Source organism: Microplitis mediator, chromosome 1, assembly GCF_029852145.1.
Source record: "Microplitis mediator isolate UGA2020A chromosome 1, iyMicMedi2.1, whole genome shotgun sequence".
NCBI classification, from domain to species: Eukaryota; Metazoa; Arthropoda; class Insecta; order Hymenoptera; family Braconidae; genus Microplitis; species Microplitis mediator.
The window spans coordinates 28,238,281-28,264,317 of NC_079969.1; the positions used below are offsets into that span (position 1 = coordinate 28,238,281).

The 26,037-nt window shown below is 30.6% G+C and overlaps 6 protein-coding genes across 10 annotated transcripts in view; 1 reads left to right on the plus strand and 5 right to left on the minus strand.

The window, feature by feature from the left end:
• LOC130665655 (A disintegrin and metalloproteinase with thrombospondin motifs like) overlaps positions 1 to 26,037 on the plus strand; it is a 100,701-nt gene that overhangs the window by 25,930 nt on the left and 48,734 nt on the right. The gene's annotated exons all lie outside the window — the stretch shown is intronic.
• On the minus strand, positions 183 to 2,421 carry LOC130666280 (uncharacterized). Its single transcript, XM_057467153.1, has 3 exons — positions 2,209 to 2,421; positions 1,362 to 1,539; positions 183 to 1,280 (listed from the first exon to the last, which is right to left on the minus strand). Exons 1-3 carry the CDS (start codon positions 2,336 to 2,338, stop codon positions 998 to 1,000), a joined length of 591 nt encoding a protein of 196 aa, XP_057323136.1. The 5' UTR covers positions 2,339 to 2,421; the 3' UTR covers positions 183 to 997.
• LOC130666189 (uncharacterized) lies at positions 5,134 to 6,748 on the minus strand. Its single transcript, XM_057467028.1, has 3 exons — positions 6,393 to 6,748; positions 5,670 to 5,853; positions 5,134 to 5,588 (listed from the first exon to the last, which is right to left on the minus strand). The coding sequence occupies exons 1-3, from the start codon at positions 6,520 to 6,522 to the stop codon at positions 5,303 to 5,305; spliced, it is 600 nt and encodes a 199-aa protein (XP_057323011.1). The 5' UTR covers positions 6,523 to 6,748; the 3' UTR covers positions 5,134 to 5,302.
• On the minus strand, positions 7,594 to 9,336 carry LOC130666406 (uncharacterized). Its single transcript, XM_057467412.1, has 3 exons — positions 9,062 to 9,336; positions 8,119 to 8,302; positions 7,594 to 8,036 (listed from the first exon to the last, which is right to left on the minus strand). Exons 1-3 carry the CDS (start codon positions 9,168 to 9,170, stop codon positions 7,766 to 7,768), a joined length of 564 nt encoding a protein of 187 aa, XP_057323395.1. The 5' UTR covers positions 9,171 to 9,336; the 3' UTR covers positions 7,594 to 7,765.
• LOC130666084 (uncharacterized) lies at positions 13,616 to 16,092 on the minus strand. Its single transcript, XM_057466786.1, has 3 exons — positions 15,884 to 16,092; positions 14,125 to 14,404; positions 13,616 to 14,043 (listed from the first exon to the last, which is right to left on the minus strand). The coding sequence occupies exons 1-3, from the start codon at positions 15,990 to 15,992 to the stop codon at positions 13,716 to 13,718; spliced, it is 717 nt and encodes a 238-aa protein (XP_057322769.1). The 5' UTR covers positions 15,993 to 16,092; the 3' UTR covers positions 13,616 to 13,715.
• On the minus strand, positions 21,398 to 23,476 carry LOC130666351 (uncharacterized). Its single transcript, XM_057467285.1, has 3 exons — positions 23,271 to 23,476; positions 21,850 to 22,030; positions 21,398 to 21,768 (listed from the first exon to the last, which is right to left on the minus strand). The coding sequence occupies exons 1-3, from the start codon at positions 23,371 to 23,373 to the stop codon at positions 21,468 to 21,470; spliced, it is 585 nt and encodes a 194-aa protein (XP_057323268.1). The 5' UTR covers positions 23,374 to 23,476; the 3' UTR covers positions 21,398 to 21,467.

Genomic DNA, 26,037 nt, shown 5'->3' on the forward strand with positions numbered 1-26,037 from the left:
ATTATTAGTCAGGGTTGGAGTCACCGCTAGGAAGTTTAAAAGTATAAAATTTAGGTGCAGTACAACTGTCATTAATTTATTCGGCTTTAGCTAAAAATTTTCCTTATTCGACTATTAAATTTTCAATAATAAAATGAAAAATTTTGTGAAAAGATCAATTTATTATACATTACATTCTACATCATATTTACATTACATTATAATGATATGGGAACCATCCCAATAATAGTATGGGAATCATTCTCATCAAGCATAGGAAAAATTCCTCTGATTTTCGTACCCTGTTCACTGAAAAAAAAGTATTTTTCCTCCCGGTAAATTTTTTGTTCTGGTAGCAATACTCGGTATTGCTGTAGGCATACACTGTAAAAAGAGCGGTGTTAAAAATGGACTCGTTTTAACTCCGCCCGGTGTAAAAATGAAATTACACCGGTGTAAAAGCGGGGTAAATTGCGTTCGCTTGGAGTATTAACTTTAAAGATTATAAAACACAAAAAATGTCAGTTCTTTATGAAAATTAATAAAAAATATCATTTATTAACAAGTACAGTGATCGAGTAAGTAAAAATATTCACAAAGTAAAATATTTTAACACCGGTCTAGAATATTTACACCGGTGGCGGCGTTATTTTAACACCGCTTTCAGGAGTAAATTTAACACCGATAATTTTAACACCTACACCCCTTGGACTTACCCCGGTGATTTTTTACAGTGTAATACCATAATTTAAATAAAACGAACTTAATTTTACTTTATTGACATGCATGGATTTATGTAAATAGGAACATGTTTCATTATAACAGACACATAATTAACAATTGAGACGAAAAATGAATAAATATTAATCAATAATTCAATACTCATGAACAAGAATATTGCTCGCCTTATTTTACTATTTTTTCACACTTGCACTCTTATTTCTTTCTTATAATGACATGAGGTAAAAATGCGGGATTCAAAAATTGAATTGGATAAAACTCGGTATCACTGTGAGAATCATACCAGGTTTTTTTCAGTAGAAAAACGTTTACATATCATAGAAAAACTTAAAGTATACTTTGGATTCCAGGAGGAAAAATACTTTTTTTTCAGTGTAGATTCCAGAGAATTTATACACAAATAAAACGCCCACCCAACACAAAATCCAATTGTCATGCCTAATATTAATGATAATAATGGGCATTTCCATCCACATATCTTCATTAAATCCTCTTTGAACGTAAAGTAAGATGCGTACAAAGTTAAAAGTGACAGTACAGCCATGATTATTTCCGGTGTGCTGGAACAGCAAAAATATTAAGAGATTTTACTTATGATCTGAATTATTTTCGTCGTAAGAAAAATTCGTAAATGCACTTACCCGAACGAAGGGAAAATTTTACTTTTATATTTCCAGTCTATTATTTTGCGACATTGACGAAATGTAAGTAGCTGTAGAGAAATATACATGAGAACACCAATCATCACTCCATGACCATGATAATTGGGATTTGATTTCCGCTGGGAAAATTGATATAAGTCATATCCTTCCACCAAATCTTTGGTAAAATAAAACAAAAATAATTATATATAGTGTTTACGTTACATTTATTTACTATTTGACTAAAAGAAAATTAGTTCGTTGCTTATAAATGAAGTTTACCCATACGAAAAAAATATATATCCGGATATATCCGGGCCAATCTGCATATATGAGACATACATTTTTATATATGTCGTTTATATGTAGATTGGCCGGGATATATCCGGATATTTATTTTTTTCGTATGGGTATTCAACGTTAATGAAAATAAATATTTTAAATAAAAAATTAATAAATGATTTAGGAAAAATACAAAATCGCGTTTACTCGATTCAGTAGCTTATGCTTCATTAATTAGTTCATCTTGTAATTAAAAAGTAATAGTTAAGAATTAAATGACCACCAGGACCGACAGTTTCGAATGTAATTGATCATCAATCGATTCTAGTATGTGGTAAATGGGAAAGTTATATATATACATGACGATATTAGATTATTAATTTTTACGAAAAAATGTGGCTCAAAAAATTATTTTTATGTTTTTTGATAATTAAAATAATTTAAGGTGTTAAAATATAATAAATAATGAAAATATATAAATTGAGTCTTGGCTACATAAAAATTTGTAACAATGATGATTGAAAAATTTTTTCATGCATAATCGTAATAGATATTGTTAACTTACAGAAGACTATGAGCCAAAAAAGATGACTAAAATTTTGCAAAGTCTCATGATAAGGAGCTTTCTTAGTGAGCTCATCTGTATTTTTTTCACTACGTTCTTCAGTCTCCACGATCTCAATTAACTCATTCATAATTTGTAAATCAATGAAACGGAAAAACTTCTGAATTTCTAAATTTTCTTACTTCGTAAAATGCGCAGTCGTGTACTTCTCAATAGTTCAGCTAAGACTAACATTGCATCGAGACAGCTGTTACTAGTTTATTTATAGACGACAGACATTGCATAGAATATAGACTTTTTGGATACAGGATAAAATAATTTGAACTAGTATAACCCCAGGGTATTTTTCAAAGTTGGGGGCCATAACATATGGGGGTAAAAGTAGTTTAGATCAATACCCGAGTTATGAAACAGTTTTGGTTATTGTCCTAGCCACTAGGCCAGCACCACTGTCATAATTGTATAATATGACCAATGACTCAAAAAAGTTATTTTTGTGACAGACACTTGAAATCTACGACATTTAGCGCCTTTAGCCGGCAGCTAAAAATATTAGATAAGATACAGCTGGTAAAAAAGATACCTAATCGTTATAATAGTGACGTCATCATCAGATCAAAAAATATTTTTTGGTTACAAGTGCGATAGCAAACGACCAAAAAATATCAAAGTAACTTAACGAGCCATCTTGTGACCAAATTTATCATCATTTTAATTCGTCCACTTACCGACTTCTCTCTAATTTTCAACAAATATTCAAAACAATCTTACTAAATAAATAAACGCGGATTTATAACCTGCCATTTATAGGCACTAAATGTAGTAAATTTCAAGTATCTGTCACAGAAACTAATGTATTTATCTAGTACAATCGAGTCTAAGACGCTCGCACTCGATAGATAAACTACTATTTTAAAAATAATAAATGATTGATTATGCATCAATAATTAATATTTTAATAATCTTGAATAATAATGGCAATAAAACAAAATTTTTTTTTGTCTAAATATTAAATTTTCAAAAATTAAAGAAAAAGAAAAACAAAAAAAGTAATCGTGTGAGCCTCACAGGCATAAGGTCACAATAGAAGTGAAACTTGTATTAATAGTTAAGCTGGTCTAAATAAATGCATATATATATATATATATATATATATATATATATGTATAATATAAGTTAAGTTACTGGTTAGCGAGCTTTTTTTTGTGGACTATTTGATTTCCCTTAAGAGTATTCATTGGCTTTTTTCCCGACACTGATTTATACATGAATTAAAAAATTCCAAACTTGTAAAATCAAATTGTAAAATCATACCAATATTCAAGATAACATTAAAAAATCAAGACTTTTCGACTTAATTTTTTTTCTTAACTACGTATGTTTTATCTCAAGGATATTTTTGAAAATCGCTATCTGAACTCTTTCGCGATTGAGATATGCAACAAGATACGTTACATTTGCATAGAGTCACGTAGCACCTCGGATTTAAAATTAGGAACATTTGAGTAGAATTTGTACGAATATTAGTTTCAAATTATAGAATTTTTAAATATAACAGCTAAAATTTAATATAACTCTGTATGTAATTATGAGCAGTAAGTTTTTACAATTATAAATGTACTCGACCATAATCTAAGAAAATTTCAAAATTATTATTCATAATTTTAAATTTTGTAGATAGTTATTTGAAGCTCAATGTTGCTGTGTTTAATTATAAATTTTCTGTTATATTTTCCCGTATATTATGATAAAGAATCGGAAAAATTAAAGCGATATTTTTAAATTTAGTGTTGTAGTATCCGCTAGATGGCGAACAAATTTTTAAATATCTCGTATGCGGCACAAGCAATTGAGTGCATATATACGGTTTTGAACTCTCGGCATCATGAGACAATCACCTCATATTTATTGTTCACATTATATTTTGTTGCTGCTGCTCTCTCGATTTTAAACAATGGATCCGCCAGAAGTGCGATGGGATAATTTTCACATTTTAATTATGAATCCAGAACTTTTTCATAAAGCAGTTCTGATATTATTATTTGCCCAATTAGTCATAGAGTGGTATAATAATGACGATTATTTTGGGGTCGATTAAATCCCCATTGACTTTATTGTCAATTAATTGACTTCATTGTCAATTAATTGACAATAATATACGTTCATAATTATGATGCTAATTATGAACAAGTGAAAAATAAAAATAATAAAAATTTTTCAAATATTAAAATCAAAAATGACAAAAAGAAAATGAATAATTATAAATTGCACTTCGTAAATTATTTGATTGCTAAACTTAAAAAAAATACTAAAGTCTATTTCAATAACAAATTTTGGCAAATAACCCAAATTAGTTGATTTCAAATTTTGTCAAATCGATCTTAAATTTCCACAAAAAAATCAAGTCCAAGTTTGTACGAGTTTTGTCATTCACTGCAATAAAATTTACAATTTCTGCTCAAATTTGTTAGTTCTTTTTAAAAATAATGAAAGATTGATCATATACATCCATTTTTACGCTTTTTGATAATCTACAATAATAAAATAAAAATTTTTTCTTATTCAGTTATTAAATTCTCAATAATAAAATGAAAATAAAAGCAAAAAAAGAAATAAGTTCCTACAATAGTTCTCAAAACGAGTCAATGATAAGTTAAAAATCTACAATAATTATCATCGACAATCGATATTCATAAGAAATCTAATGAATGGATCAATTTTATATATATTTGAAAAAGATGACTGGTCATATTTCAAGGCAGGACGATAGTTCTATTGACGTAAACTTTGTTCTAAGTCAAAAATTTTAAACGCAAAATGAAAAACAAGGCTTGACATACCTCAATTTGTATGAATAAGTAATCTACGTATTTATTGGTCGAAAATTGAAGAAAGAGGAAATAAATATACGGAAAATAATTATCAAAAATTTTTTAGATGATGATAGATACTGATTACCAGTTTTTGAAACTTTATTACTCATTGTTATATTTACAACCTACTCTCTAAATCTGAAATTGTGAAAACCACTGAAAAATAGTGCATGTACACTATTTCATAGCGATAAGTATATCACTCGGTATCGCTGTGGGAATCATACGAGGTTTCTTGCAGTGGAAATACGTTTACATACTATAGGAAAACTTAAAGTATAATACTTTGGATACCAGGAGGAAAAATATTTTCTTTTCAGCGTAGATCCCACAAAATTCATACACAAATTAGACGCCCATCCAAAGCAAAATCCAATTGTCATGCCTGATAGTAATGACCGTAATGGGCATTTCCATCCACATATCTTTATTAAATCCTCTTCGGACGTGAAGTGAGATGCGTACAAAGTTACAAGTGACAATACAGCCATGATTATTTCCTCTGTGCTGGAACAACAAAAAAATTAAGAGATTTTACTTATAATCTGAATTATTTTCGTCGTAAGAAAAATTCGCAAGTGCACTTACCCGAATGGAGGGAAAATTTTACTTCTATATTTCCAGTCTATTATTTTGCGACATTGACGGAATGTGAGTAGCAGTAGAGAAATAAATATAAGCACACCTATCGTCAATCCAAAACTAAAATAAGCGCCTTCATAATTTCTTATCCGATAGGATTTCCAATACATCTGACATCCTTCCACCAAATCTTTGATAAAATAAAACAAAAATAATTATATATAGTAATTTCGTTACTCTAATTTACTATTTGACTAAAAGAATATTAGTTCGTTGCTTATAAATAATGTTTATTCAACGATAATGAAAATAAATATTTTAAATAAAACATTAATAAATGATTTAGGAAAAATACAAAAACGCGTTTACTCGTTTCAGTAACTTGTGCTTCATTAATTAGTTCATCTTGTAATTAAAAAGTAATAGTTAAGAATTGAATGACCACCAGGACCGACAGTTTCGAATGTAATCGATCATCAATCGATTCTAGTATGTGGTAAATGGGAAAGTTATATATATACATGACGATATTAGATTATTAATTTTTACGAAAAAATGTGGCAAAAAAAATTATCTTTATGAGTTTTTTGATAATTAAAATAATTTAAGGTGTAAAAATATAATAAATAATTAAAATATATAAATTGAGTCTTGGCTACATAAAAATTTGTAACAATGCTAATAGAAAAATTTTTTCATGCATAATCGTAATAGATATTGTTAACTTACAGAAGACTATGAGCCAAAAAAGATGACTAAAATTTTGCAAAGTCTCATGATAAGGAGCTTTCTTAGTGAGCTCATCTGTATTTTTTTCACTACGTTCTTCAGTCTCCACGATCTCAATTAACTCATTCATAATTTGTAAATCAATAAAACGGAAAAACTTCTGAATTTCTAAATTTTCTTACTTCGTAAAATGCGCAGTCGTGTACTTCTCAATAGTTCAGCTGAGACTAACATTGCATCGAGACAGCTGTTACTAGTTTATTTATAGACCACAGACATTGCATAGAATATAGAATTTTTGGATACAGGATAAAATAATTTGAACTAGTATAACCCCAGGGTATTTTTAAAAGTTGGGGGCCATAATATATGGGGGCAAAAGTAGTTTGGATCAATACCCGAGTTATGAAACGGTTTTGGTTATTGGCCTAGGCCAGCACCACTGTCATAATTGTATATTATGACCAATGACTCAAAAAAGTTATTTTTAAAAATAATAAATGATTGATTATACACCAATAATTAATGTTTTAATAATCTAAAATAATAATGAGAATAAAACAAAATTTTTTTTTGTCTAAATATCAAATTTTCAAAAATAAAAACCAAACCAATTCAAATTTTGCCATGACAGCCAACAAAAATTTCAAACGTGTCGAGAACTGTATTTAGAAGAAAAAATATGTTTCAATTATAAAATTTTTTCAATAATTTAATTTAATAAATAATTACACTTTTGAGTTCATAATAAGTTCAATAACATAGAAAAACAATATTCATATGAAATTAAATGATGACTCATCATTTGTATACAGAAAAAAATAATTTCTGGGCGCAAGAATTTTTTTGTGTTATAAATTGAACACAAAAATTTTCTTGGGACGAGAAAAAATTTATTTACTCAAAAAGTTTTTTCTTGCTCTGAGAAAATTCATTCTCGCCGTAAGAAAATTTATGTTTTCAATTTATAATGCAAAAATTTTCTTGGGGCGAGTAAAAAATTCTTGTGCCACGAAATCCTTTTTTTTCTGTGTATGAATGAATAACACCCGACTTATTAAACAGTTTTGGTTATCAGTCTAGCCTATCACCACCCATAATTTTAATTACAACAAATAACCTGATGAAGTCTAATTATTAATAATTAGTTCTATTGATTAAAACTTTTTTCGAAATCAAAATATTTAAACGCAAAGTGAAGAACGAGGCTTGACATCCGTCAGTTCACATAAGTAAGCAAAATCTACGTTTTTGTTGGTCAAAAATTTAAGGAAGGATAAATGACACAGTAAATGCAGTTTTGATCATATAATTTGTTTTTATTGTATTTGGTGAAAGGAATACACTCAGTTTTTATATAAATATTTTTCTAATTAGCTTAATCGAAGAAGTTGAAATCTCCACTTGCTGGGATTCAAATAACTCCGAAGATATCGAAGCGTTGGATAGAATAATACATCGATTTTATGACCCACCCAAAACAGCAGTTCCATTAAAACAAATCCAGCACCATAACTAAATGCTGTCCAATATATCACCTGTCGTACTGGACATTCCCGTCCACATATTTTTGTCGAGTCCTCTTCGGTCGTGCAGAGGAATATGGACAGAGCGAAAGATGAAAATGCAGCCACGCTGCCAGTTCTGATGCCAGAACAAAAAAAATATTTTAAAAATGTACTTATAATCTGCATTATTTCCGACGTGAGAAAAATTTGCAACTTACCCGAATAGACCGAAATATATAAAATGATATTTCGAACCTTTTATACGGTCATATGGATTATATAATAATGTTTTTATAAAAGCAGACAAAGTAAGGCCTATAAGTATTCCTTCGAAGCCAAGAAATGGTTTGGGATCATTTATTCCACAAAAATAACATATCAATTTGTATACTCCCAAAACACCTTCAGTAAAAACAAAAAAAAAATTGTTTATTTATATTCATATGTACACTGAAAAAAATAATCGGTAGCAGCTACCGATTGGCAGTCAGTAGCTACTGCCGATGATTTTTCGGTATCCGCTACCAATTATTTCGGTACCACTTACCGAAATAATTGGTAGCTGCTACCGATTAATTTTTGGTAACAGCTACCGATTATTTCGATAGCCGTTACTGATTGGAATCGGTACCAGCTACCGAAAAAAAATCGGTAGCTGTTACCAAAAATTAGGTAACTGGTATCGAAATAATCGGTAGCTGCTACCGATTGACAGTCGGTAGCTACTGCCGATGATTTTTCGGTAGCCGCTACCAATTATTTCGGTACCACTTACCGAAATAATCGGTAGCTGCTACCGATTAATTTTTGGTAACAGCTACCGATTGGAATCGGTACCAGCTACCGAAAAAAAATCGGTAGCTGTTACCAAAAATTAGGTAACTGGTACCGAAATAATCGGTAGTGGCTACCGATTGCCAATAGGTAGCTGCTACTAATTATTTTTTTCAGTGTATAAACTCATTATCGTTTTCTGTAAGAAACTTCATATCAACGTCAACTTTAAAAATATTGAATGACGATGCCTATTTGTTCGTTTTCACACGAAAATCAAACTCAGAAAACTTCTTTTTTATAAGAGTATTTTCGAAATAATAAAAATTAGTAATTTTGTTGATCGAATGATCTTTTAATGCATGATCGTGATGGATGTTTACTTACAACTAGGAGTAAGACCTGCATGGAGTAGAGGAGGGTTAAATTTATTCCTTCTACGAACATTCTCAGTAAGTTCATCTGTGCTTATTTCAACTGGTTCTACAGTCTCCATTGTCCCAGTTAACTTATTCAAAATATATAAATCAATTAACGGAAAAACTTATCAACTTTGTAAATTATTTTATTTTGTAGAGAGAACTGTTGTACGCTTCTCGGCGGTTCGTTTAACACTAAACACATTCTATTGCGACTCGCGTCACTAGTTTATCCCCAAGGCACAGATAGGGAGTCAGATATCGACGATTCTAAATATACAGGAGGAATTTATTTTTACTAGAATAACCACAGGCCTTTCAAAAGGTGGGGGCTACGGTATTTGAGGGGAAAATAGTTTGAATCAATATTCGAGTTCTTAAACGAGTTTGGGTATAGTATAGATAATAAATACTGATTATCAGTTCTTGAAACTTTATTATTTTGTTGTTTTATTATTTTACAAAAATTATCACAAATTATCATATCTGCATCGTACTGTCCAAGTAATGATACGTTTATTATTATGACATCAAATAATTTATAGTTATTTTGAGTTCTGGGTCAAAAATACGGCTTGCTAGTCACTCAATTTAGCAAGTGGAGATTAGAAGCAGTATTGATCAGATTATCTGCAGCTTTATTATATTCGGAGGATGAAATACACTGGGTACTATACTTTGGTGTTAAATAAATTGGCTTACTTAGTCGAGATACAAAAATACAAAACATAAAAAATGATCAAACCAAAAAAGCCTGGGATTCGAATTTTTTGAGTTTATTCAAAGAAGTTGAATTCTCAGCTAAACACCGCGGACATATCGAAGAATTATCAGGAATGATGATGGATATTAAAAACGTTATTATACCCTCGATTACTTTAAGTCCAAAATTCGTATCGAGTAGGGCTTCAATAAAACAAATGCCTAAAACAAAACCGTGTGCTGTGGCAAATATCAACTTTCGTAATGGGCATTTGTGACCATATATCATTATAAAATCCTCGTAGGTCATCCAGAACCATGTGTACAGAGTTAACAATAACATTGCAGTCACGGTTATTTCTCTTAGCCTGGAACAAGAAGAATATTAAGAGAACGTGCGTATAATCGAAATTATTTTCCTCGTGAGAAAAATTCGTAATTAGTCTTACCCGAACAGAGAGAAATTTTTGCATCGATATTTCCATTGTTCTAGAATGGCAAACAGAGCTGAAAATGTCATCCTTATAGAAACATCGATCCTCATAATAAAATCCTCACATCGATATTTACATGGATTTATATGCCAGTCTCCTAGAATGGCATACAGAAAAAATGATATCATCTTTACAGAAAGAGCCATATAAAGACCTATTATTGTACCATATTGAAAATAAAATTTTTCGTAATCAGTTATTTGCCGAGTACCATGGTCAATCAAAAATGCATATGTACCTTTAGTAAAACAAAAGAAAAATAGTCCATAATTTATTCATGTATACATATATACTCACTCATTATTGTTTTCTCTACGAAACTTCATATCAACGTCAACTAAAAGAAATATTGTTGCATGATGATACATGATTATTTATTTCCACACGAAAATTAAACTTGAAAAATTTTCTTCTTATAAAAATTTTTTTGAAATTAGAAAAACTGCGAATGTTGAAAGGTAACCCGGGTCAAAAATAAAATTTGATTTAGACTTGGTTTACCAAGTCGAAATTTGGGGCTGTTTTTTATAAGACTACCTCGATTTTTTTTTACGGAGATATTAAATACATTAAGTTTTCGCCTTGGTTTAGACTTAACTGGCTTACACTGTTAAAAATAATTTGAAAATTACAATACAAAAAGAATTGAATTTTCATAACTAGATATTTGAATTGTATTTTCAATGAAAAAAGCTTTAAATTTAATATACGTCATTTAATAATCAAGCTGGTATTCAAAATTAAGAAAAAAAATATGAATTTTGATAAACTTACTTAAAATTTATACTTGATTTTTAAATTTTCAAAGCAAGTATTGAAAATTGTAAAACATGTATTGAATTTTTTGAAAATTCTATTTGAAATTTCATAATACTTATTTGAAAATTCACAAAAAAGTATTTGAAAATCGAAAGTGTTAATTTGAAAATTCAAAAACGTGTATTTTAAATTCTATATTCAATTAGTAATGAAATTTCAAGCACAAATGTATGTGTTTATTGCGTTATATACAATCTTTGAAAATTAAAACAATTTTTTTTACAGTGTACTTATTCACGATTTAAGACGAAAAAGTTTAAATCAAGTCGAAATTTACTTGGTTTAGACTTATTCGACTTAAATTTTAAGACGAAAAAGTCAAGATCAGTCGAAATTGACTTAGTTTAGACTTATTCGACTTAAAATGTAAGGCGAAAAAGTCGAAATCAAGTCGAAATTGACTTGGTTTAGACTTATTCGAATTAACTTATAAGTCGAACAAGTCAAAAGTCAAAACTAAGGTGAAATAATTTTGATATATTAAGGCGAAAGTAAGACGAATAAATGACTTTTTTTCGACTTGATTCAGCAAGTCAAAAGTAATGTGAATGACTATCGTGCTCAAAGTAAAGACGAATAGGTTGAAACTAAGATGAAAAAAGTTGAAAAAGTTTAAAAAAATTAAATTTAAGTCGAAAAAATCGAGATCTTATCAAAAAATCGTCGGCAAATCGATAACTTCAAAAAAAAATAAGGTAAAGCGAGCCTGAATCAAGTTTTTGACCCGGGAATATACAATATTGATTAGAAATAAATTAATAATAAACAGTTAAACTACATAAATTTATTTTTGGCTATACACAAATTTGTAATTTTGTTAATGGAATGATCTTTTAAGGCATGGTCGTGATGGATGTTGTTAACTTACCCAGGTAAAGAAAAGTCATGGAGATTATCACAACTTTACATCTTATCCTAACTCGAGATATTTCAGTGAGCTCATCTGTGCTGTATTCAACATTTTTTTCAGTCTTCATTGTCCCAGTGAAATTATTCAAAATTTATCAACCAATTAAAGGAAAAACTTATCAGCTGTATAAACTTTTTGATTGTGTAGCGAGAATCATAGTGCGCTTCTCGGTAGTTCGAATAACACTAACGCAATTTTATGACAACCCACGTGACTAGTTTATTGTTAAGTCACAGATGATGGGGGGCGTCGGATATCGATTTTTCCAAATGCAAGACGAAGTGATGTTATCTAGTATGACACCAGGACCCTTTTCAAAGTCAGGGGCCATAGTATTTTGGGAAAAAAATTATCTGTATCAATACTCGAGGTATAAAACAGTTTTGGTTTTTGGTTTGAGTCATCGCTATATATGAAAAACCATAAATTTCACACGCCATTGTTTTTGGACTTTTATAAAATTTCCGGATACGTTTAATTCAGAATTTTTTGTAAAAGTTCCAGTACACTAATGATTGTCGAAAACTTATAAGAGATTGTAAATAAGAGCCTAGAAACCTATTGTTCCTGGAGATCAACCCAATCGTGATGCATTTTTATAAGTTGAATAGAAATAATAGATGTAAAAAGTATTAAAGTCTCCGCTAGGTAAAAGAAAACTACAAATTTTGAGTGCAGTGCGCTTTTCACCAACGACTGGCCCCCGCATAATTCAAATTCGAGAATTTGGGGGACAGAAAGGATGAATAATAACATAGTAAATAATTAGGGAAAGTTTTAGATGATAGCAGATCACGGAAAGAAATTTTCTTTAAAAATTACCGCTAAATTCACTGTAATCGTGGGACGAATGACACGACCTAATCATTTGTCGGTAAGTGAGATAATTTATAACTGTTTTTCAACAAATTTTACCGTAGTCTACTGTAAATTTTATTTGGTTTTCGGTAATTTTTATGAAGTCTAGCAAAATAAAAACATTTGTCGGTAATTTTTAATTTGAAAATGGTAATAAATAAAAGCGCCGCATTATGTCCCACGATTACAGTGAATTCAACGGTAATTTTTAACCCTTCGTAGGTCGCGCTTTACTGCCCGCCTTCGTTGGTCGCGTGGTTAGGGAATCGCCGTAATGACAATTTTCTTACAGCGTTGCCAAATTTATAGACAATTTATGACAGCCATACTAGCTATCTATATTTCGGTTCCGTATATGTGGCCACGGTGAGAACAAAATTTTACTGTCTAGTTTGGTCGCGCTTACGAGGAATCGCCGTAATTCGACGTTCATTCGACATTTATTATTTAATATATAATTAATATAAATAATTATAACTTTAGAAACTCTTTTAATGTATGTTGAATAGATCAAAGAAGAAGTAGCTGAATTGTTGAAAGCTAAAAAAAATTATTTTTTTTTTATATTACATAATAAAGAAAAAAAGCGGGGAATCGCTCGTAGCGCGACCAACGAAGGCTTAACGAAAATTTCTTTCCGTGTACTGATTATCAGTTCTTGCCACTTTGTTATTTTATTGTTTTATTATTTAACATAAGTATTACACATTATCATATCTACATCGTATTGTCCGCGGAATGATACACGGAGGATGAAATGCACTGGGTACTAAGCTTTGATGTTTAATAAATTGGCTTACTTAGTCGAGATACATAAATACAAAACATAAAAAACATGATCAATCCAAAAAAGCCTTGGATTCGAGTTTTATGACTTTATTCAAAGAAGTTGAATTCTCAGCTAAACGCTGCGGACATATCGAAGAATTACCACAAATGATGGATTTTAAAGACATGATATCCTTCTGGATCTTTTCGGATATAAGATTCGACCAAAGTAGAAATTCAATAATAAAAGTTCCAAAAATAAAATTATGTGCTATGGGAAATATTAACTTTTGTAATCGGCATTTGTGACCATATATCATTATGAAATCCTCTTCGGTCATGCAGAGCCATGTGTACAGAGTTAACAATAACATTACAGTCACGGTTATTTCTCTTAGCCTGGAACAACAAGAATATTAAGAGAACGTACTTATAATCTAAATTATTTTCGTCGTGAGAAAAATTCGCAATTAGTCTTACCCAAATGGAGAGAAGTTTTTGCATCGATATTTCCATTGTTCTAGAATGGCAAACAGAGATGATAATATCACCCTTACAGAAACAGCGATCCCCATAATAAAATCTTTACACCGATATTCACGTGGATTTATATGCCAGTCTCCCAGAATGACATACCGAAAAAATGATATCATTTTTACAAAAAAAGACAAATACACACCTATTAGTGTACCATAGCAATCATAACACATTTCGTAATCAGTCATTGTCCGGGCCAAAAAGGCAATGTAAGCTCCTACACCTTTAATAAAACAAAAGAAAAATTGTCCATATATATTCATTCATACATATACCCGGGAAAAAATGATCAGGCCTGACCATGCCTGTTCATGTATGATCATAGAAATTAGATATGATCAGGCCTGATCATACCTGTCCATGTCTGAGGCGTTAAATACACTCAGGCCTGTTCATGGCTGTTCATGTCTGTCCATGCCTGTCCATGTCTGTTCATGCATGTTCATGTCTGTTCATGTCTGAAGTGTTAAATATGCTCAGGCCTGATCATACATGTTCAGGCCTGACCATGTCTATTCATGTCTGAAGTGTTAAATGCGCTCAGGCCTGATCATACCTGTCCATGCCTGTTCATGTCTGTTCATATCTGAAGTGTTAAATATGCCCAGGCCTGTCCATATCTGTTCATGCCTGTTCATGTCTGAAGCTTTAAATACGCTCAGGCCTGACCACGTCTGTTCATGCATGTTCATGGCTGTTCATGTGTGTTCATGTCTGAAGCGTTGAATAAACTCAGGCCTGTTTATGCCTGGTTATGTCTGTTCATATCTGTTCATAGATATAAAATTTTTTTGACCAAGAATCTATGACGTATAACCCGGGAAAAAAGGATCAGACCTGATCAGACATGAACAGGCATGAGTCTTAAGACTTCCAGTACTTGAAGTTCGTACGAGACCTACTTTTCAAGTCAATCTCTTAGGTCAACAGGTAACGAAGCGAACTTTCAAGCGCAAGGTCCACGGTTCGAACCCTAGACACTTCCATATTTTTTATTTTTTTTTTCATTTTTATAGAAATAATTATATATAATTGTATATAGTTATGCATAATTATATAGGACCATTTTTTATATATAATTGTTTTACCAGAATGGGCATGAACAGGCCTGATCAGACCTGAACATGCCTGATCAGGCCTGGTCAGGCATGGTCATTTTTCATGTCTGATCAGGCCTGAACATTTTTTCCCGGGTATATATACTCACTCATTATTGTTTTTACTACAAAACTTTATATCAACGTCAACTAAAAGGAATATTATTGCATGATGATACATGATTATTTATTTCCACGCAAAAATCAAACTTGAAATGAACTTGAAGATCCGAACGTTTTTCGTGAAACGAAAATAAAAAACAAAACGAAAAGTAAAAAATCTGCTGGATGAAATTTTTGAAATTTCTCGCATACGCGCTAATATGTCAGCTGAAAATTGCAGACCACTCCTAACTACCCCTTCAGCAGTCAAATTACATAAATTTTTCATTTTCGTTGTGTGAAAAACGTTCCGTTCTTTAGATACATAACTTGAAAAATTTCCTTCTGAAAAGAATTTTTTTGAAATTAAAAAAAAACTGCAGATGTTGAAAGATAGTAAAAAGTTAAACTACATAAATTTATTTTTGACTGCATAAAAATTAGTAATTTTGTTAATCGAATGATCTTTTAATGCATGATCATGATGGATGTTGTTAACTTACCTATGAAAGAAAGCATCGTGAGGATTGACACAATTTTACAGTTGTTCCTAACTTGAGATATTTTAATGAGCTGATTTGTGTCGTATTTCACAGGTTTTTTAGTCTTCATTGTCCCGGTAAAATTATTCAAAATTTATCAACCAATTAACAAAAAAACTTATCAACTGTATAAATTTTTTTATTGTGTAGCGAGAATCATAGTGCGCTTCTCGGTAGTTCGAACAACACTAACATTATTCTATGACAACCCACGTGACTAGTTTATTGTTAAGTCACAGATGATGGGGGGCGTCGAATATCGATTTGTCCAAATGCAGGACCAAGTGATTTTGACTAGTATCACACCAGGGCCCTTTTCAAAGTTAGGGGCCATAGTATTTTGAGAAAATAATTATTTGTATCAATACGCGAGCTATAAAACAGTTTCAGTATTTGGTTTAAGTCATCGCTACTAAGAGAACATTAATGAAGGAAATGCGCTGTTTGATTTTATATTTTCAAATCTGTTTCAATTGAAATTACGGTGAATTTTTTCGTTTTTTTACCGTAGCTGAGAAAGTACTCTTCTGCGGTTACCCACGAGTCAGTAGAACTTAGTAATCTATAAACTCAATAATTATATGAAAAACCATAAATTTCACTCGTAATTGTTTTTGGACTTTTATCAAATTTCCGAATACGTTTAATTTAGAATTTTTTGTAAAAGTTCCAGTACACTAATGATTGTCGAAAACTTATAAGAGATTGTAAATAAGAACCTAGAAACCTATTGTCCCTGGAGATCAGCCCAATTATGATGCATTTCTTTATAAGTTGAATAGAAATAATAGATGTAAAAAGTATTAAAGTCTCCGCTAGGTAAAAGAAAACTACAAATTTTGAGTGCAGTGCGCTTTTCACCAACGGCTGGCCCCCGCATAATTTAAATTCGAGAAAGGATGAATATTCACATAGTAAATAATTAGGGGAAATTTTATATGATAATAGATACTGATTATCAGCTCTTACCACTTTGTTATTTTATTATTTTATTGTTTCATTATTTAACATGAGTATTACACATTATCATATTTACATCGTATTGTCCGTGGATTGATACACGGAGGATGAAATACACTGGGTACTATACTTTGATGTTTAAGAATTTGGCTTACCTAGTCGAGATACAAAAATACAAAACAAAAAAAACATGGTCAAACCAAAAAAGCCTTGGATTCGAGTTTTATGACTTTATTCAAAGAAGTTGAATTCTCAGCTGAACGCTGCGGACATATCGAAGAATTACCACAAATGATGGATTTTGAAGACATTATATCCTTCTGGATCTTTTCGGATATAAGATTCAACCAAAGTAGGAATTCAATAATAAAAGTTCCAAAAATAAAACTCTGTGCTATGGGAAATATTAATTTTTGTAATCGGTATTTGTGACCATATATCATTATGAAATCCTCTTCGGTCATGCAGAGCCATGTGTACAGACTTAACAGTGACATTACAGTCACAGTAATTTCTCTTAGCCTGGAACAACAAGAATATTAAGAGAACGTACTTATAATCTAAATTATTTTCGTCGTGAGAAAAATTCGCAATTAGTCTTACCCAAATGGAGAGAAGTTTTTGCATCGATATTGCCATTGTTTTAGAATGGCAAAATGAGCTGATACTGTCATCCTTACAGTAACATAGATCATCATAATATCATCTTTACATCGATATTTACATGGATTTACATGCCAGTCTCCCAGAATGGTATACCAAACAAATGATATCATTTTTACAAAAAAAGACAAATACACACCTATTAGTGTACCATAGCAATCATAACATATTTCGTGATCAGTCATTGTCCGGGCCAAGAAGGCAATGAAAGCTCCTCCTACACCTTTAATAAAACAAAAGAAAAATTGTCCATTTATATTCATCCATACATATACTCACTCATTATTTTTTTTACTACAAAACTTCATATCAACGTCAACTAAAAGAAATATTATTGCATGATGATACATGATTATTTATTTCCACACGAAAGGTAAACATGAAAAATTTCCTTCTTATAAGAATTTTTTTGAAATTGAAAAAACTGCAGATGTTGAAAGATAATAAACAGTTAAACTACATAAATTTATTTTTGACTATAAAAATTAGTAATTTTGTTAATCGAATGGTCTTTTAATGCATGATCATGATGGATGTTGTTAACTTACCTATGTAAAGAAGCATCGTGAGGATTGACATAAATTTACAGCCATTCCTAATTTGAGATATTTCAATGAGCTGATCTGTGTTGTATTTCACAGGTTTTTTAGTCTTCATTGTCCCGGTAAAATTATTCAAAATTTATCAACCAATTAACAGAAAAACTTATCAGCTGTATTAATTTTTTTATTGTGTAGAGAGAATCATAGTGCGCTTCTCGGTAGTTCGAACAACACTAACATTATTCGATGACAACCCACGTGACTAGTTTATTGTTAAGTCACAGATGATGGGAGGTGTCGGATATCGATTTTTCCAAATGCAGGACGAAGTGATTTTGACTAGTATAACGCCAAGGCCCTTTTCAAAGTTAGGGGCCATAGTATTTTGAGAAAAAATAATTATTTGTATCAATACTCGAGCTATAAAACAGTTTCGGTTTTTGGTTTAAGTCATCGCTACAAAGAGAACATTTTTCGTTTTTTTTTCCGTAGCTGAGAAAATACTCTTCTGCGGTTACCCACGAGTCAGTAGAACTTAGTAATCTATAAACTCGATAATTATATGAAAAACCATAAGTTTCACACGTAATTGTTTTTGGACTTTTATAAAATTTCCGAATACGTTTAATTTAGAATTTTTTGTAAAAGTTCCAGTACACTAATGATTGTCGAAAACTTATAAGAGATTGTAAATAAGAACCTAGAAACCAATTGTCCCTGGAGATCAGCCCAATCGTAATGCATTTCTTTATAAGTTGAATAGAAATAATAGATTTAAGAAGTATTATAGTCTCCGCTAGGTAAAAGAAAACTACAAATTTTGAGTGCAGTGCGCTTTTCACCAACGACTGGCCCCCGCATAATTTAAATTCGAGAATTTGAGAGACAAAAAGGATGAATAATAACATAGTAAATAATTAGGGGAAATTTTAGATGATAGTAGATACAGATTATCAGTTCTTGCCACTTTGTTATTTTATTGTTTTATTATTTAACATAAGTATTACACATTATCATATTCACATCGTATTGTCCGTGGATTGATACACGGAGGATGAAATACACTGGGTACTATGCTTTGATGTTTAATAAATTGGCTTACCTAGTCGAGGTACAAAAATACAAAACATAAAAAACATGATCAAACCAAAAAAGCCTTGGATTCGAGTTTTATGACTTTATTCAAAGAAGTTGAATTCTCAGCTGAACGCTGCGGACATATCGAAGAATTTCCACAAATGATGGATTTTAAAGACATTATATCCTTCTGGATCTCTTCGGATATAAGATACAACCAAAGTAGGAATTCAAAAAAAAAAGTTCCAAAAATAAAACTCTGTGCTATGGGAAATATTAACTTTTGTAATCGGTATTTGTGACCATATATCATTATGAAATCCTCTTCGGTCATGCAGAGCCATGTGTACAGACTTAACAGTGACATTACAGTCACAGTAATTTCTCTTAGCCTGGAACAACAAGAATATTAAGAGAACGTACGTATAATCGAAATTATTTTCGTCGTGAGAAAAATTCGCAATTAGTCTTACCCAAATGGAGAGAAGTTTTTGCATCGATATTGCAATTGTTCTAGAATGGCAAACAGAGCTGATACTGTCATCCTTGCAGTAACGTAGGCCCTCATAATAAAATCTTCACATTGATATTTACATGGATTTATATGCCAGTCTCCCAGAATGACATACCGAACAAATGATATCATTTTTACAAGAAGAGACATATACACACCTATTAGTGTACCATAGCAATGATAACACATTTCGTACTCAGTCATTGTCCGGGCCAAGAAGGCAATGAAAGCTCCTCCTAAACCTTTAATAAAACAAAAGAAAAACTGTCCATATATATTTATACATACATATACTCACTCATTACTGTTTTTACTACAAAACTTCATATCAACGTCAACTAAAAACTTTTAATGCATGATCATGATGGATGTTGTTAACTTACCTATGAAAGAAAGCATCGTGAGGATTGACATAAATTTACAGCCATTCCTAATTTGAGATATTTCAATGAGCTGATCTGTGTTGTATTTCACAGGTTTTTTAGTCTTCATTGTTCCGGTAAAATTATTCAAAATTTATCAACCAATTAACAGAAAAACTTATCAACTGTATAAATTTTTTTATTGTGTAGCGAGAATCATAGTGCGCTTCTCAGTAGTTCGAATAACACTAGCATCATTCTATGACAACCCAGGTGACTAGTTTATTGTTAAGTCACAGATGATGGGGGGCGTCGGATATCGATTTTTCCAAATGCAGGACGAAGGGATTTTGACTAGTATAACGCCAGGGCCCTTCTCAAAGTCAAGGGCCATAATAGTATTTGAGAGAATGAAGTTATTTGGATCAATACTAGAATTATGAAACAGTTTTGGGTTTTGGTTTAAAGCCATCACCATTTGGAGATGAAAACTGCAGACTTGGTAGTCACTCAAATCAGCAAATTAAGATTAAAAATAGTTTTGATCAATGCAACAATTATTAATATTAACAGGAATTTGGACAAATTGGTAAACGCAGATTATTGATTCCGCGACGTTTTGATCAATGTTCGTATTTTGTTCGTTACGTTGTCCGTTGTGACGATCTACCGATGATACAACCATACTCGGTCTCGCTTATCGAAGTCTCCGCTAGGTAAATAAAATGCATACTGCAGACTTTAAGTGCAGTGCACTTGCCATCAACAACTGGCTCTCACTTAAATAATGGGGAAAATTTTTGATAATAATAGATACTAATTATCAGTTCTTGCCACTTTATCATTTTACATAAATCGCGTGCCAAATGCCAAAAGGGCGTATTACAGCAGTTAGATAGGGTTCCATGCCAAAAGGGCGTATAAAAAAATTTTTTTTGCCATTCTTTTTAGAATCGCTCGAAACGTAAAGATCTGCAAAAAAAAGTTTTGACGTACTAACGCCAAAGGGGGGTATCTAAAGATATACGCCCTTTTGGCTTTGGAATTTTTTTTGTATTTTTAGGCTTAGAACATGTTAACAAAACGATTGGCACCAAAAACAAAAAAATTATACGCCCTTTTGGTTCTTCAAAGCCAAAAGGGCGTATAACTTTTATATGCCCTGTTGGCATTTGGCACGCGAAATATCACACATTATCATATCTACATCGTTTTCCAGTTCTGGATCAAAAATACAGCTTAATAGTCTCTTACACGTTATAACTCAGCAAGTTATGATTTAAAGTAGTTTTTATCAGATTATCTACAGTTTTATTTTATTGGGAGAATAAAATGTACTCAGTATTACTTAGGTGTTGAATATATTGGCTTACTTAGTCGAGATACAAAAATAGAAAACATTATTAAATCAAAATAGACTTGGTTTATTATACGGTTTTTATCAAGTCAAATGGAATCTCAGCTTGACATCGAGAGCATTCTACAGAATCCTTATTAGAAATGAACATTAAAAGTAGCATCAAAATCTTAACTACTTTAACTTGACGGCGTACCCAAAATAGCGATGTAATAAAAATTGATACAGCAGCAAAACTAATTGTCGTGCTTCTTATTAACTGTTGTAATGAGCAGTTCCATTCATTGGGTATTATCAAATCTTCTTCGGGTCTCAACGACCACGTGTACAGAGTTAAAAGTGACAGTACAGCCAGAATTATGTATTTTATGCTGGAACAAAAAAAATATTAAAAGAATGTACTTATAAATTTAATTATTTTCGCTGTAAGGAAAATTTGTAAGAACACTTACCCGAAAATACGGAGAATTTTGCATCTATTTCCCCAGTCTACTATATTCCCACATGGAGCATATGATATTATCGTTATAAAAGAATATATAGATATACCTATGATTGTTCCACATAGTGAGCAAACTCTTTCGGGATCTAAATTCTCGACGATGATTACCACAGCACACCCTATCAACGCATCTTTGGTAAAACAAAAAATATTATACACATATGAATATATACAGGTGTATAAATACCTACATAGATATAGATATATAAAGTGTTAACGGTGTTTTAAACGTGCTAACAAGTGATTTTTATCCAGCGATAATAAATTAATAATCAAATTGAAATATTAACAAATGAAGTAGTGAAAATTCGGTAGTGCGTCTACTCGTTTCGTTAGCTAATTATTTATTTTTCGTTATGGAAATTTGATAGTTTAAAATTTGATGACGACTTCGACTGACGATTGTCAAAAATGGATCATCTATCAATTACAGTAACTGGCAAATATTATACACTAATGGAAAAAATTGAAGGATCAAAAAAAAATTCCAAATTTTTGGGCGATTTTCAACAGGCCCTAACTTTGAGAGAAATGGTCGTACACGAAATAAAAAAAAAGGAAATTGTAGCTCCAAGTGTCTACTTTTTGGATTAGAACTTTAAAATTTTTTAGCGACAGCGGTTTTTGAGTAATCTTAGAAAAACCAGCGACAAAAAAATTTTCAAATTTTTTTAATTATTTTTTTTTTGGTCTTCGGTCGTGGAAAAAATTTTTTTTGCTCAACCACAGTGTATATATACATGACAAGTTCAAATTGAATCGAAAAAATATTTTTACATGATGATACATATTAATTTTCAAACGAAAAATAAATGAAAAAACTTTTTTCGTTTTAAGAGTTTTTCTCCATATTAGAATGAATTTAAGTTTTAAAACAGAATAAATAATTTGAATATATAAATTAAATCTTGGCTGTAAAATATACACGCAGAGAATTTTACGGTTATTTTTTACATAAAAAATTTATAGAAAAATTACTATAGTCATAGTAACATGAGGACAGTATGGAATTATTGTACAAATTACCGATAATGTAGAAATTTTTGAAATACATCGAACAGAATTTACAAGGTGCATTGTAATTTAGACAAAGCAACAGATTAAGAAATTTAAATTTCTTGGATAAAATTTAATCTGTTGCTTTGTCAAAATTCCAATGCATCAGTCAATTCTGTTCGATGTATTTTAAAAATTTCTACGTTATCGGTAATTTGTACAATAATTCCATACTGTCCTCATGTTACTATAACATAGTCATTTTTCTATAAATTTTTTATGAAGAAAATACTATAAAATTCTCTGCGTATACGTAACTATATATTAATCGCAATATTTTTTCATGCATAATCGTGATGGATATTGTTAACTTACGACATAAGATAATAAGAGCGGCCGTGAAATTACTATATTTTATCTTATAAGAAGCTTTAGTGAGCTCATCTGTGCTTTTCTCAACACGTATTTCAATCTTCATGATCTTACTTATCTATAATTAATCAATCAATTAATAGAAAAACTCTAAGTTGTTTCAAGTGTGCTGTAGTGTACTCCTCGATGGTTCCACTATAACTAATTTTGCAGCAACACAACGCATCTTGCTAGTTTATTTATAGATCACATGCTATGCGGATATTGATTTTTTTTGGATACATGAGGAATCAATTTTAACTAGTATAACCCCAGCGTCCTTTTCAAAGATAGGGGCCATAGTATTCGAGGGGAGAAATAGTTTTGATCAATATTCGAGTTATAAAACAAATTTGAGTTTTAGTTTAAGCTATCACTACTGAGAGAACATCAATGGACGTTATATTTTTGATTTTCAAATCTGTATTATTTAAAATTACTATGAATTTTTATTTTTCTTAAGCGTTTGTACGCAAGTCAGCCGAACCTGCTTATTATGATGAATAATTTTCAGTGTTTTCTAAAATATTGTCAATGAGATTAATCGGATTCGCCACTAGATGGCCGCCGCAATTATACATATTTCATATGTAGTACGAGCGATTGAGTGCATAAATTGAATTTCAAGTTACTCATCGGCACGGCAAAACGAGTCTTCTGTTATCCATTCTACTTGACATGTCATTTTTTAGAAAAATTGGCGACTTTCGACAACTTCGATTTTATTCAATTTTAAATGCAATTGCTATGGCAATTTATGTTGTGCGCTTCTTGCAATGGGTTTTTTATAATAACAAGATGCGGCAATTAAAATTAGTGGGGGTCTCTGGTCTCGACAAGCAATAATGAATTCGATGAGACTATTGACCAGACTGTTATAATTTCAGTCATGACAAAGATCCCCGAAAAAAAAAATTTAACTTTTAAAATTTAAAATTACAAAAAAAAAAAAAAAAAATTAGATTACAATGCATTCAAACTCGAACAGTTAAATTGACGTTTCTAAAAAAGTTTTTATAAATTTGTCATTTACTGCAATAAAATTTATTATTTCAATAACATAAAATAATAATTACAATTAAACATAAAATATTTCTTTTCTACTGATAAAATTTTCAAACATAAAATAACCAAAAATTGATTTTATAGTTGAAAATAATGAAAATAACTTAGACAAAAAAAATAAATAATTTTCTGCGATAGTTCTCGATACGAAGTTATAATAAGTTGAAAATCCACAACATATACATACACGGAAAAAAATAAACTTTAAAAATTAGTGTTTGAAATTATAACCCGATACCCAGATGTCAATATGGGAAATTTTAACATTCCAAATGCAGTCGGACCTCGTTGTAAGATTATCATTCTGTCTTTTTTATAAACCAAGTATCGCGATAGTTTGAGAGAGAAACTAAGTCTTATAACGAGGTCCTACTGTAATAAATTTTATAATACGTGTCGTCAATTTTTTAAATATCAGTTACGATTTTTAAAGTTCAAATAGTAATTTTTCTTACATAGACAATAAATTTTCATACTTATCATGTAATTCTTCACGTTTTAATCATAAAAAAAAAAATACTATTTAGAATGATAGTATTTACTGATCACTTTATCATTATATTGCTTGTGGTTCCCAATTTATGTAGTTTAATTTTTTCCGTGTAGGTTTAAAGTAACTTCATCAATTTATAAAGTAAAATTTATTAGAATGTTTAAGTTCGCGTCAACTTATAAAATTAGTACCCGAGTCGCCGCTAGGTGGCGAAAAAAATAATAAATTTCTCGAACGGGGTGCAAACCATAGAGTGCATAAATTGAATTTCAAGTTACTCATCGGCACGGCAAAACGAGTCTTCCGTTATTCATTCTACTTGACATATCATTTGATTTTACAAAAATGGGCTTCTTTCAACAAATTCGATTTTATACACTTTTCAATACAATTGTTATTACACTTTTTGTTTTGCGCTTCTTCCAATGGGCTTTTTATCTTTACAAGAAGTGGCAATTATAATTAATGGGGGTCTCTGGTCTCGACAAGCAATAATGAAGTCGATTAAACTATTGGCCAGACTGTCATAATTTCAGTTATGACAAAGATCCCCGAAAAATAAAATTAAAAATTACAAAAAATTCAATAAAAACAAATATTTCTTTTAGTTACAATGCATTCAAACTCGAACAGTTAAATTTACATTTCCAAAAAATCTAAGTTTTTATAAATTTGTCATTTACTGCAATAAAATTTATTATTTCAATAACATAAAATAATAATTACAATCAAACATCAAATATTTCTTTTCTACTGGTAAAATTTTCAAACATAAAATAACCAAAAATTTTATAGTTGAAAATAATGAAAATAACTTAGACAAAAAAAATAAATAATTTTCTGCAATAGTTCTCGATACGAATTTATAATAAGTTGAAAATCCACAACATATACATACACAAAAAAAAATAAACTTTAAAAATTAGTGTTTGAAATTATAACCCGATACCCAGATGTCAATATGGGAAATTTTAACATTTCAAATACAGTCGGACCTCGTTATAAGATTATCATTCTGTCTTTTTTATAAATTAGGTATCGCGATAGTTTGAGAGAGAAACTGTCTTATAACGAGGTCCTACTGTAATAAATTTTATAATACGTGTCGTCATTTTTTAAAATATCAGTTACGATTTTTAAAGTTCAAATAGTAATTTTTCTTACATAGACAAT

What these genes read in the sequence shown, in the direction of transcription:
- LOC130666280 (XM_057467153.1), bottom strand. Translation starts at nt 2,338, where the DNA reads ATGAATGAGTTAATTGAGATCGTGGAGACTGAAGAACGTAGTGAAAAA. An exon ending in TTTTTGGCTCATAGTCTTCT is followed by an intron (nt 1,540 to 2,208) that starts GTAAGTTAACAA and finishes ATTTTACCAAAG; the next exon opens with ATTTGGTGGAAGGATATGAC. An exon ending in AAAATTTTCCCTTCGTTCGG is followed by an intron (nt 1,281 to 1,361) that starts GTAAGTGCATTT and finishes TTGCTGTTCCAG; the next exon opens with CACACCGGAAATAATCATGG.
- LOC130666189 (XM_057467028.1), bottom strand. Translation starts at nt 6,522, where the DNA reads ATGAATGAGTTAATTGAGATCGTGGAGACTGAAGAACGTAGTGAAAAA. An exon ending in TTTTTGGCTCATAGTCTTCT is followed by an intron (nt 5,854 to 6,392) that starts GTAAGTTAACAA and finishes ATTTTATCAAAG; the next exon opens with ATTTGGTGGAAGGATGTCAG. An exon ending in AAAATTTTCCCTCCATTCGG is followed by an intron (nt 5,589 to 5,669) that starts GTAAGTGCACTT and finishes TTGTTGTTCCAG; the next exon opens with CACAGAGGAAATAATCATGG.
- LOC130666406 (XM_057467412.1), bottom strand. Translation starts at nt 9,170, where the DNA reads ATGGAGACTGTAGAACCAGTTGAAATAAGCACAGATGAACTTACTGAG. An exon ending in TGCAGGTCTTACTCCTAGTT is followed by an intron (nt 8,303 to 9,061) that starts GTAAGTAAACAT and finishes TTTTTACTGAAG; the next exon opens with GTGTTTTGGGAGTATACAAA. An exon ending in ATATATTTCGGTCTATTCGG is followed by an intron (nt 8,037 to 8,118) that starts GTAAGTTGCAAA and finishes TTCTGGCATCAG; the next exon opens with AACTGGCAGCGTGGCTGCAT.
- LOC130666084 (XM_057466786.1), bottom strand. Translation starts at nt 15,992, where the DNA reads ATGAAGACTAAAAAACCTGTGAAATACGACACAAATCAGCTCATTAAA. An exon ending in CACGATGCTTTCTTTCATAG is followed by an intron (nt 14,405 to 15,883) that starts GTAAGTTAACAA and finishes GTTTTATTAAAG; the next exon opens with GTGTAGGAGCTTACATTGCC. An exon ending in AAAAACTTCTCTCCATTTGG is followed by an intron (nt 14,044 to 14,124) that starts GTAAGACTAATT and finishes TTGTTGTTCCAG; the next exon opens with GCTAAGAGAAATAACCGTGA.
- LOC130666351 (XM_057467285.1), bottom strand. Translation starts at nt 23,373, where the DNA reads ATGAAGATTGAAATACGTGTTGAGAAAAGCACAGATGAGCTCACTAAA. An exon ending in CGCTCTTATTATCTTATGTC is followed by an intron (nt 22,031 to 23,270) that starts GTAAGTTAACAA and finishes GTTTTACCAAAG; the next exon opens with ATGCGTTGATAGGGTGTGCT. An exon ending in AAAATTCTCCGTATTTTCGG is followed by an intron (nt 21,769 to 21,849) that starts GTAAGTGTTCTT and finishes TTTTTGTTCCAG; the next exon opens with CATAAAATACATAATTCTGG.